The sequence below is a fragment of the Prionailurus viverrinus genome, chromosome C1 (assembly GCF_022837055.1).
Source record: "Prionailurus viverrinus isolate Anna chromosome C1, UM_Priviv_1.0, whole genome shotgun sequence".
NCBI lineage: Eukaryota > Metazoa > Chordata > Mammalia > Carnivora > Felidae > Prionailurus > Prionailurus viverrinus.
This window is the reverse complement of record NC_062568.1, coordinates 66,444,548-66,456,630: the sequence shown is the minus strand read 5'-3', so window position 1 is coordinate 66,456,630 and position 12,083 is coordinate 66,444,548. Positions and strand designations below refer to the sequence as shown.

General features: G+C 38.5%; 1 protein-coding gene across 3 annotated transcripts in view; it reads left to right on the top strand.

The window, feature by feature from the left end:
- Positions 1-12,083, top strand: part of TANK (TRAF family member associated NFKB activator) — a 94,573-nt gene that overhangs the window by 26,773 nt on the left and 55,717 nt on the right. For all 3 annotated transcript variants that reach the window (XM_047871646.1, XM_047871645.1, XM_047871647.1), the window contains exon 2: positions 7,769-7,916. In XM_047871646.1, the coding sequence (XP_047727602.1) occupies positions 7,818-7,916 (99 nt within the window). In that variant the 5' untranslated portion in view covers positions 7,769-7,817. The remainder of the gene's footprint in view (positions 1-7,768; positions 7,917-12,083) is intronic.

The following is a 12,083-nucleotide window of genomic DNA, read 5'->3' as shown; positions in this document are numbered from 1 at the left end:
AGGGTCCACTGCAATCCGGCCATAACTGAGTCTGCTGCATATAGTTAATGCAGTTAGCACACTCTATAACTCTAGGGGGTTCCAATTATGGTCTGCATGAATCCCCTAGGGCTTTTACAGTGCAGCACAATCATACCTGGTAGCCTTGATTTCTCTCTTAACACCCTCACCTCTCCTTCCTCTCTGTACACATCCTAGACTTCATAAATAAAATACCTACAGTCCCTAAATGCACTATACTAGTGGCTTCTCAATTCCTCTGCTCTTTCAGAGTGAATATTCTTTCCTCCCTCTCAATTCTCCACTAGTTGAAATCCTCATGTGTCAGATCCTGTGTGAAGCTTTCCACAATCCCTCTCATTTTAATTGTTCTTCCTCTTGAGCTGTTATCCTGCTTACACCTTTTATTTAGCAGTTCTTTTTTCTTCTTTTGAGGTAAAACTTACATGCAATAAATCTTCAGTGAACTGTTGGGTGAATTCCCACAAATGTTTCCACCTGTGCTTCCCAGACCCCTATCAAGATATGATATGATCATACCTTTTTACACATTTATAATTGGCCTGCTAGTGTGGTTAATCATTTTCATGCATGCCTGCCTTACTAAATTACAAGCTCTAATTAGAGAAAAAGGCAAAGACGATGACTTTGTCTCTTTCCCATGGAAAAAAGGAACATGTACGATGCATTCAGCACTGAACTAGTGTTGACTGTTGTACCAGTTAACATACAGCTCACCTCCTCTCTTAAGGGACCCTCAAAGACAGTGGCTTAAATAAGACAGAAATTTTATTTCTTCCACATACCACAATTTAAAGTATAAGATGTCCAGGGCTGATCTGGCAGCTCCACGGTATCAAGGACATAGACATCTTCATTCTTGTTGTTCCAGCCTTATGAAGTGTTGTCCTCACCATGGTGTTCTAGGTGACTAACCACAACATCCTGTCCAGTTGGGGAAGGGAAAAAAAAGTGAGGAGAAGAGCTCCTTTTGGAAGTTGCACTTACTTGCCAATGACCATAACATAGTCACATGACCATACCAGCTATAAGTCAGGAATACTAGAGAAGAGAACAGATGTTGAGGAACAGATAATATACATACTTCATATTTAATCTGCACAATAACACTACAAACTGTGTATCATAAGAAAACTAATACACAAAGAAGCTAAGTAAATGGCTAGAAAATTGCAGATCTGGGATCTGAATCCAGAACCTTTACTTTTCTTCCTTCTATCTGGTACAATGTTAGGAGGGCATACTTAAATGTTATTAAGTAAATAAAAGTAGTCTTTACAGTGTTATTTCACATTTTTTATATCACATACTTTCACAGTATCATATCATTTCTTTACTTGCAGGACACCCTATGTAACTTGACTCCAGGCTTCTTGCCATCCTAAAATTAAATGCCATATCAGCTGGTTTGTAACCAAGGCCTAGTTTATAATAAAAATTAAAACAAAATGAATACTTCTTTTAAATCTATATCATATGAGGAAAAATATATCACTGTACTTGCCAAGCAATCGCTTCTGTACTCTTTTTGCTTGGAAATGCTATATAATCATAAAGTTGAAGGAGATTAAATAGTTTAGCTCCTTCATTTTAAAAGCAAGGAAAATTGAGGTCCAGTGAAGGGACAAGACTTGCCTTTTATTTCGTTCCCACTGTTACTTCTTTTCAAGTATCATGGGAAGAGCACTAGCCTAATCAACCCTTTCTGTAAGTAACCATCATTGTTATACTGAAGAATTATCTCAGGTTTGCAGAGTTGTATGATCAGAAAAATCAAGCTGAACAATGCACAAAGAAATGCTTGTTATCCTAGCCTTTTTTAGTGAAGAATAAATATTACCTAACACTAAAAACCTCTTTATAGCCCTTGGGAACCCACTTTAGAAAGGATGACTGCTGTTTGATAATCAAATAAAAGGAATGGGTGAGGTCATTCCTATCCATAATTCAAAACCCTGTGCAAATGTTACTTACCTCTCAAAGCCTTTCCTAAACCTCAAAAATAGATGTGACCACTTTCCTCTCCAAATTTTGTGGCCTTTAGATACCTCAGGGAGTGTGTGTGTGTGCGCGCGCGTGCGTCCGTGTGCACACGCACTTTAAGTTACAGCTAATGATGTCGTCGTGAGGATAGGTTTTGTGTATGTTTTGTTCTCACTGTGTCAGTGGTGCCCAGTACAGGCTTTGCTCCTCCTTGGCAATGTTTCATCAAATGAACATATCCACCATGGCACCCTGGGAGAATACTTTGCAGTTGCCTTTAATAAACAGTTCTTGAACTAAGAGTTTCAAATCTTTATTCCCAGTTCGCACACTTACAGCTTTGTAGCTCTAGGCAAGTCATTTAATGTCTCTGAGCTCTTAATCAGTCAAATGGCAATGTGAATAATAAGAAATAAAGAATTGGTGGAAAAACTTTGTAAAAGGAACACAACTCTAATGTGGTACTCTCTGAAGCCCCTTGCTAATAAGTAAACTTTTTTTTTAATTGAATTGAATAGTAATGGGATATATTTTATTAAAATCTAAGTTTGACCCTAGCAGTTGGCAAACTTTTGTTGGAGCTTGGAAACTTTTCCAAGGAAAGATAAAATTACCTCCCTTACGTAGGCTACCTCTTTATTATTGAACAGTTTCATTATTGAACCAAGGGATTCATGAAAGAGGAAGCAGCCTGCTGCCCAGGGATTTTCTTGGTGCCTCCTCCTAGTGGGCACACAATGGACCCAGGAGGCAGAACAGGAACTTGCTGTCCTTCATTTTCCCTTCTCACAGGAACCACCCAGGGGAAAAAAGGAACTACTGCCAGAGGGGCAGATGTGGGTGGGTAGGGACTATCCTAGCTTCAGGGGATTGCCCTGAGTGAGTAGGGGTGCTTTGCCTTCTCCTTGCCCAGATACATTCTAGGGCATCAGTGACTTAATCTTTTCCTCATAGAATGGAGGGGAGCCAGCAAACCAGACCATGGATGGCTTTCCTAAAAATACACTTAAGAGAGAAAAACCAGGGGCGCCTGGATGGCTCAGTTGGTTGAGCATCCGACTTCAGCTCAGGTCATGAGCTCATGGTTTGTGAGTTCGAGCCCCGCATCGGACTCTGTGCTGACAGCTCGGAGCCTGGAGCCTGCATCGGCTTCTGTGTCTCCTTCTCTCTCTTCCCCTCCCCCACTTGTGCTCTGTCTCTCTCTGTCTCTCAAAAATAAATAAATGTAAAAAAAAATTAAAAAAAAAAAAAGAGCGAAAAACCATAACTGTAAGAATGTTTCCAAGGCAGAGGTTGCTCTAGCTTGGATCTCCTGGGTTTAGGTGATGAGATTTGCGTTTGAGCATGTTTACTATAAATAAAACCATTTCCCTGGAGCCTGGCAAGTTTTGCAGAAGGCATACCAAAATGTAATTGAAATGTGACTGCCTCTTAAATTGTGAAATTAATTTTACACTTAACAAATGCTTTAAAAAAATTGAGGAACAAGTGGCTTTAAAGTTCAGGGTGTTAATATTTGAAATCTGTCCAATTTAATTAGTTGGGTCCCAGCGACTTTTTCTGTGGTCAGTGTCACTGATCTAACACCCAATTCTCTTCTTGGTTGTGAGATAGAAATTAAATGTATCATTTATTTAGTTGTATTGACCTGAATTGTATCTCTCCACCACACATTCTTATTTCAGGAAATAGGATGCATCCATGTGGAATTTACTCAGTAACTCTTCTTAGTGACATTTGTGTGATCTAATTCAAGGACCTGAAGTAAAGCCTCCACACTATTTACTTGCATATGATGCAGCTATTTTTAGTACTGCATTTACATTTTTAAAAACAAGAATGCACCTTCTTGATGGAGCAGACCTGCATTTTTAGACTCACAGACTCAAGAACTGTAGAACAAATAAGTTTCTTAGACATCAAGTCCAAACATCTTTTTTTGTATTGGAGAGAAATAAACTTGGGTTCAGAAAGATTTAAGGGCTCCTGGGTGGCTCAGTCGGTTAAGCAACCAACTCTTGATTTCAGCTCAGGTCATGATCTCGCTCACAGTGTGTGAGTTCAAGCCCTATAAATTTTAGGGCTATGTGCTGACAGCATAGGACCTGCTTAAGATTCTCTCCCTCTCTCTGCCCCTCCTCCATTTGTGTGCATGCTCTCTCTCTCTCGCTCTCACTCTCTCTCGCTCTCACTCTCTCTCGCTCTCTCTCGCTCTCAAAATAAATAAAACCTAAAAAAAAATAAAAGATTTACTTGCCCTGAACTCAGGTCACAGACTTATTCAATGATAGAACAAAATAAGAAACTAGATGGATTCCCAATTCAAGGCTCCTGTTTGTCTCAGATTTTAAAATATAAATGTGTTGTATGTTGACAATTTGTTACGATATGCAGGTTTTTAAGACAGTGATAGGTAACTTAGTCACTTAGTTACTTAAAACCTCTAATTTCTGCGTTAGCATATTACGGTATATTATAGTCTCTATAGCTGCCTATCCTTGTTTTCTTTCGCTTCTTGTATACTTATTTTTATCTTGCTTGTATTTTTATAAGCTGCCTTAAATCCTTCTTTGAATGATATGGTGTCCAAAGTACTCAAAGTGATACTTTGTGTGTTAATATTATTTATTTTTCTGTAGTGTCTATGGCATGTCAGAGATCCTGGCAGTGTTAGTTATCCTAACAGTATTTTGTCCTTTGTATCTATCAGAGGTGGCAGTAGAAACACACTTCCTGAGTGGAATGCCAAAAAAAATTACCATTCTTTTATTTATTCAGAAAACAATAACATTCTGATTCCCATAACAAACCCTCAAAATTGTTTTTATTAAACCTGAAAATGACTTAGTGTATTTAGTATCTTAAAATGAAAAGACCATCTGATAGGATTGAAATATTACCTAGGTATTTAAAAAAGCATTGTGATTTATGGTCAACTAATTTTGATAAGAATGCCAAGGCCATTCATTAGGAAATGGCAGGGCAGCTGGATAGCCACATGCCAAAGAAAGAGTTTGGACCCCTACCTCATGCCATATACAGATAAACTCTGTGTGGATCAAAGATCCAAATATAAGGCTAAAAGTATAAAATTCTTGTAGGGAAACATAGATGAAAATCTGCATGGCCTTGTATTAGGCAACAGTTTTTTAGATATGACATGAAAAAAAGCAAGCAACAAAATGAAAAATAGATAAATCAGACATCATCAAAATTAAAATCAAGGAGTAGAAAGACAATCTACAGAATGGGAGAAAAATTTGTAAATTACATATATCTGATAAATCTCTAGTTTCCAGAATATATAAAGAACTCTTACAACTCAGCAATGTGAAGGGCCACCTGGGTGACTCAGTCGTTTTGAGCATCTGATTCTTGATTTCGGCTTGGGTCTTGGACCTGGGGTCATGGGATCAAGCCCTATGTTGGGCTCCGTGCTGAGTGTGGAGCCTGCTGGAGATTCTCTCCCTTCTCCCTCATCCCCTTCCCCCCACTTGCACGCTCTCAACAATATGAAGACAAATAACCGAATTAAAAAGTGGACAAAGGATTTGATAGATAGGCATTTCTCTAAAGAAGATACACAAATGACCAGTATGCACTGGAAAGATGTTCAACATCATCAGGGAAACGCAAATCAAAATTGTTGAGGTACCACTTCACACCCACTAGGATGGGTGTCCATTTAAAAAATGAACAATAAACGTTGGTGAAGATGTAGAGAAATTAGGGCTCTTATATATTACTAGTAGAAATAGAAATTTGTACACATTCTGTGGAAACAGCTTTGGCAGTTCCTTAAAAAGTTAAAGAGGATTATCATCTAACCTAGCAATTCTGCTCCTAGGTATATAACCAAGAGAATTGAAAACATATATTCACACAAGTATGCATACACAAATAGTAACTTTCTTCAGGATAATCAAGAAATGGAAAGAACTCAAATGTCCATTAACCGAGGAACATATAAACAAATGTGGTAAATTCATACAACAGAATATTAGACATCAAAAGCAGTGAAGTACTATTACGTGCTACAACATGGGTAAACCTCAAAAATTGTATGCCATGTGAAAAAAGCCAGACACAAAAGCCATATATTGCATGTTTCCATTTATATGAAATGTCCAAAATAGGCAAATCCATAGAGTCAGAAAGAAGATTAGTGATTGCTAGGGGATTGATGGGAGGGGGGAATTGGGATTAACTGCTAATATTACCTTCTTTGTGTAGTGATAAAAATATTCTGCAACTAGGGGCTCCTGAGTGGCTCAGGTCGTTGAGTGTCTGACTTCGGCTCTGGTCGTGATCTTGTGGTTCGTGAGTTCGAGCCCTGCATCATGCTCACTGCTGTCAGCATGGAGCCTGCTTCAGATCCTCTGTCCCCCTCTCTCTGCCCCTTCCCCGCTTGCACGCTTTCTCTCTCTCTCTCAAAAATAAACATTGTAAAAAAATGTTCTGGAATTAGGTAATGGTGATGATTGTACAACAAAAAGCCACAGAAGTGTATTCTTTAATGTGGTGGATTTTATGTTATATAAATTGTATTTTTAATTTTTTTATGTTTATTTATTGAGAGAGAAAGAGCGGGCAGGCATGAGCAGGGGGGTGGGTTGCAGAGAGAGAGGAAGAGAGAGAATCCCAAGCAGGCTCCACGCTGTCAGCACCAAGCTCGAAACAAGATTTGATCCCCCAAACCATGAGATCATGAACTGAGCCGAAATTAAGAGTCGGAATCTTAACTGACTGAGCCACCCAGGCTCCCCTATGTGATTGTGTTTTAATGTAAAATACTGAAAAAAAAATTTTTTTTTAAAGCATTGTGTACCCAAAATAAAATGAAAGATGTTATGAAAGCTTAAAGTGTAAGATTAAGAAGGATTTCCAATCATTAAGAAGTGAAATAATTTAATACCCTCAAGCCCCCTAGGACTGATAGAGAATTTTATCTATTCTCTGGCTTTCAGAGGATTAAGAGAAAAGTCCTGTGGTGTTGTTTTTTACAGCTGGACAGGAGGAATCAGAAGCATTATATGGTCCTCTGCTCAGAGCCAAGGAATGTGGTTAGAGATGTTATGCAAATTGAGATGATAAAACCAAATTACCTCCATGCAGTAGATCACCTGTAGTTCAAAAACAGCAGGGAGTTTGGAAAACTAATAGAGAGTGTGGGTAGGACTGAAGGGATGTGATTTTTTCTTTTTTAATGTACAATCCAACAGCAACTCTCCCTAGATTTTGTGCTAAAATAAGAGCATTTTCACACATTTTAATTGCTCTGCGATAACAGCAGTGTGAACTCCATCCACAAACATTTATTATCTATTTAACTTTGCTCTAATTTCAGTGTAGCAAGAATTCACCTTGTAAGTGGGAATAACTGTCCGTTTAGTAAAAAGAAATCCCTTCCCACGTTGTTAATCCTGTTGTGCATTTCTATAATAAAGTATTAATAACAAATGGCCTTTTATATTTCTCCATTTTAAGGTTGCATTTATAGATTACTGTTTTCAAAGTAGCATCTTTGTGAATTGGAACCCCACTTGCTCCTTGAACATTAGTAAAGAATATTAAAAATTGTAGAAGTTAAGGTTTCTTAACATTTCTAATCAGGATTTTAGATGAGACCCATATGCCTTTATAAACCTTTATAGTACTTGGTGCTATAACGTTCATGATAAACTGTATGGAACTGTTTTTAAGATGTGTCTTAAAAATGAGATTTGTGTAACTTCATAGCTATCTAAATTGTTTTATTTTCCAGACCTGTCATTTACTCCATCCTTTATAGTGATGCTACAGAACAGAAAGGAATGGATAAAAATATTGGCGAGCAACTCAATAAAGCTTATGAAGCCTTTCGACAGGCATGTATGGATAGAGATTCTGCAGTAAAAGAGCTACAGCAAAAGGTATATGGTTTTGGTTTTGAAAGTTATTTCTTCTGGTAAATGGAATTTGAGAATCTTTTGCAACTAAAAAATATTGTACTGTTTGAAACTTTCTTGAAGAACTATAAATAACTAAAACATGGAGATTTATATTAATGGATGGAATTTAAGATTGTTATTGTTTTTTTTTAAAAAAAAAACACTGTGACCAGAGGGAAGAGTTCACAAAGAGTATTATCTTCCATGAATAATTTTTAATTTTCAGTTGCAAAAGAGGGTAAGTTGGAGGAAAGGTATACTTCCTAGGCATAAATTTACCTTAGTAGTTCCTAGGCACATGTCTGCTATTGGCCCATAATTAGGTCTTCACTGATCTGTAGCAAAATGAGAAAAATAAGAATGTAATGAACTTCTTGTAATGCTAAATTTATCCAATTCAAAAGTCTGTCCTTTATTCTCATATTATGTTTCCATGTTTCCACACTATCAGAGTATAGGGCAGAATTGTATTGACACACACTTTTGTGGGGCACCTGGATGGTTCAGTCGGTTGAGCATCCATCTCTTGACTTCAGCTCAGGTCATGATCCCTTCCCAGAAGATCAAGCCCTGCATTGGGCTCCATGCTGAGGATGGAGCCTCCTTAAGATTCTCTCTCTTTCCCTCTGCCACTCCCCCCTGCTTGTGGGTTCTCTTCTCTTTTTCTATCTAAAAAAAAACAAACAAACCAAAAACAACAAAAAAATCCGCCCCCCACTTTTGTGAGATGATAATGATAGAGTTTTTGTTTATTTATTTAATATCACTATTTAGTAGTGTCTTGGGGGTCCCCAATAGCATATATACATTCTGTGTTTCTAAAGGGACTCACAGGACTTAGCATACAGTAATGCTCACAGCCAAGATTTATTACAGTGTCATGATAAAGATACACAGCCAGATCATTAATATAAAAAAACCATCAGGCAGATTCTAGAAGGATCCACATGCAGGCCTCCTATGCTCTTTCCCACCTGTGAGGAGTCACACAGAGTGCACCCTGCCTCCAGTCAAAAATTTAGTCACACATGTGCAGTGCTTCTACATAGGGAACTCCATTTGAGACGCAAGAGTTAAGGGTTTTTATTAAGAACTAGTCCCATAGAACATCTACAAAGGCAAGGTAATTAAAAGCAAAAATGAACTATTGGGACCTCATGAAGATAAAAAGCTTCTGCACTGCAAAGGAAACAATCAACAAAACTAAAAGGCAACCAACGGAATGGGAAAAGATATTTGCAAATGACCTATCGGACAAAGGGCTAGTATTCAAAATCTATAAAGAGCTCACCAAACTCCCCACCTGAAAAACAAATAATCCAGTGAAGAAATGGGCAGAAAACATGAATAGACACTTCTCTAAAGAAGACATCCAGATGGTCAAGAGGCACATGAAAAGATGCTCAACGTCACTCCTCATCAGGGAAATACAAATCAAAACCACACTGAGATACCACCTCATGCTAGTCAGAGTGGCCAAAATGAACAAATCAGGAGACTATAGATGCTGGAGAGGATGTGGAGAAACGAGAACCCTCTTGCACTGTTGGTGGGAATGCAAACTGGTGCAGCCACTCTGGAAAACAGTGTGGAGGTTCCTCAAAAAATTAAAAATAGATCTACCCTATGACCCAGCAATAGCACTGCTAGGAATTGACCCAAGGGATATAGGAGTACTGATGCATAGGGGCACTTGTACCCCAATGTTTATAGCAGCACTCTCAACAATAGCCAAATTATGGAAAGAGCCTAAATGTCCATCAACTGATGAATGGATAAAGAAATTGTGGTTTACATACACAATGGAATACTACTTGGCAATGAGAAAGAATGAAATATGGCCTTTTGTAGCAACGTGGATGGAACTGGAGAGTGTGATGCTGAGTGAAAGAAGTCATACAGAGAAAGACAGATACCATATGTTTTCACTCTTATGTGGATCCTGAGAACTTTAACGGAAGACCGTGGGGGGGGGGGGGGGGAAGGGACAAAAAAAAGTTAGAGAGGGAGGGAGCCAAAACATAAGAGACTCTTAAAAACTGAGAACAAACTGAGGGTTGATGGGGGGTGCGAGGGAGGGGAAAGTGGGTGATGGGCATTGAGGAGGGCACCTGTTGAGATGAGCACTGGGTGTTGTCTGGAAACCAATTTGACAATAAATTTCATATTAAAAAAATAATAAAGGTAAAGACAAAAAAAAAAAAAAGAACTAGTCCCATAGATACCCTATGTCAACCAAAATTTCAGACTCAGAAGGAAAGTAGGTCTTCATCATAAATCTCATAGTCTCTTGGTATAGTCTAAGTAAGCTGTCATAGCAGTCAACTTTATCACTTAGGAAATGTTCTCAAAGTTAGACTCCCAGATGCCAGACAAGGGCTAACCTTAATTAGTTTCAACAGGTAGTTGAAAGTGGGAGATCTAGGGGCGCCTGGGTGGCGCAGTCGGTTAAGCGTCCGACTTCAGCCAGGTCACGATCTCGCGGTCCAGGAGTTCGAGCCCCGCGTCAGGCTCTGGGCTGATGGCTCAGAGCCTGGAGCCTGTTTCCGATTCTGTGTCTCCCTCTCTCTACCCCTCCCCCGTTCATGCTCTGTCTCTCTCTGTCCCAAAAATAAATAAACGTTGAAGAAAAAAAAAAAGTGGGAGATCTTACATTGGTTCCCTCATTTAAGAAAAAAATATATTAGCCTTGAAATTCTGAAGTCTAAGAAATATGCTAGCCATGCAGTTCTTAGTTTCTTCCATAAATTTAGGAACTACACAATTCTCTTCATCCTACTTTAAACATCTATAAAACTAGCTGTTTTACATATTTCCCTGCATTCCTCAGAAATCATTTGTGAGGGGCGCCTGGGTGGCGCAGTCGGTTAAGCGTCCGACTTCAGCCAGGTCACGATCTCGCGGTCCGGGAGTTCGAGCCCCGCGTCAGGCTCTGGGCTGATGGCTCAGAGCCTGGAGCCTGTTTCCGATTCTGTGTCTCCCTCTCTCTCTGCCCCTCCCCCGTTCATGCTCTGTCTCTCTCTGTCCCAAAAATAAATAAAAACGTTGAAAAAAAAATTAAAAAAAAATCATTTGTGATTCTCCTGTTGGTTTATAAAAGAATACTTCCATTTGTATAGGCAGACTTATGGACTAAGTTCTTCCTTGGGGTGCGCAGAGGAGAAACAGGCACATAACAATGACAGGGAGTTTTCTAAAATTATTGAAGTTTAGAATTTGGATTTTTCCTTTCTAGTTCAGGTATAAGGCATAATCACTTTTTAAAAAACAAAACAGAAAAAACAAAAACAAAAACAAAATTCCCAACTTTTATTCTTCACTATTTTCCTATTAGGTTCATTAAGAAATTTCAACAATCCTATACTTGTTCTAGGAAAGTTAGGAAACACAGAATTAGGGAAGAGCAGTATTGACATATTCTTAGGTTAAGGCAGAGACAGAAATTTCTCTAACTGCTCCTCTGCCTGCACTAGCCAATGGTAAGCAACTCTTATATTTACTCTTGTAATGGTAAGAAACTCTTGTAATTTAACCTTTTAACTGTCATGGAAGAAGCCTTTGTTCACGTCAGCAATTATTTCAAGGAGGGTAAAGGGAATTTTTTTTTTTTTAATATTTGTCAAGTACTCAAGAATAAAAGAAAACATGTATACTATATATTCTTATGTACTAAACTCAAAATATCCTGATCTATTTTAAAATATTATTGTATGCCTGCCATATACTAGGCCCTTGATGAGGTTCTGAGAATGCTGATACAAAACATAGTTTATACCTTTAAGGAACTTTCCAATTAGAAGCTAAAAAGGAAGAGTAATAGTTCTTATCATAGGATGCTAAGTGCTAAAGTGGAAATCTGTGGAGGATAACATAGGAGCACAGAGAAGAGGCACCTCAATCAGTCTGGGAGGATCAGGTGATAAGCCAACTCTCACACCCCTCACTTAGGCTAAGATTAGGAGTTGGGTAAATTAAGGAAGAACAGTCCTACAAGCAGGGGGAGCAGTGTATGTAATAAAAACACAAAAGGAAGGGAATATATGGTACGTTCCACACAATAAGGGGATTCTATGGCTCCAACAAGAACAATAGAGCAGTACAGGAAAAGAAGCTGTGAAGGTAGATTAGGGGCCTATCATGAGGAATAGT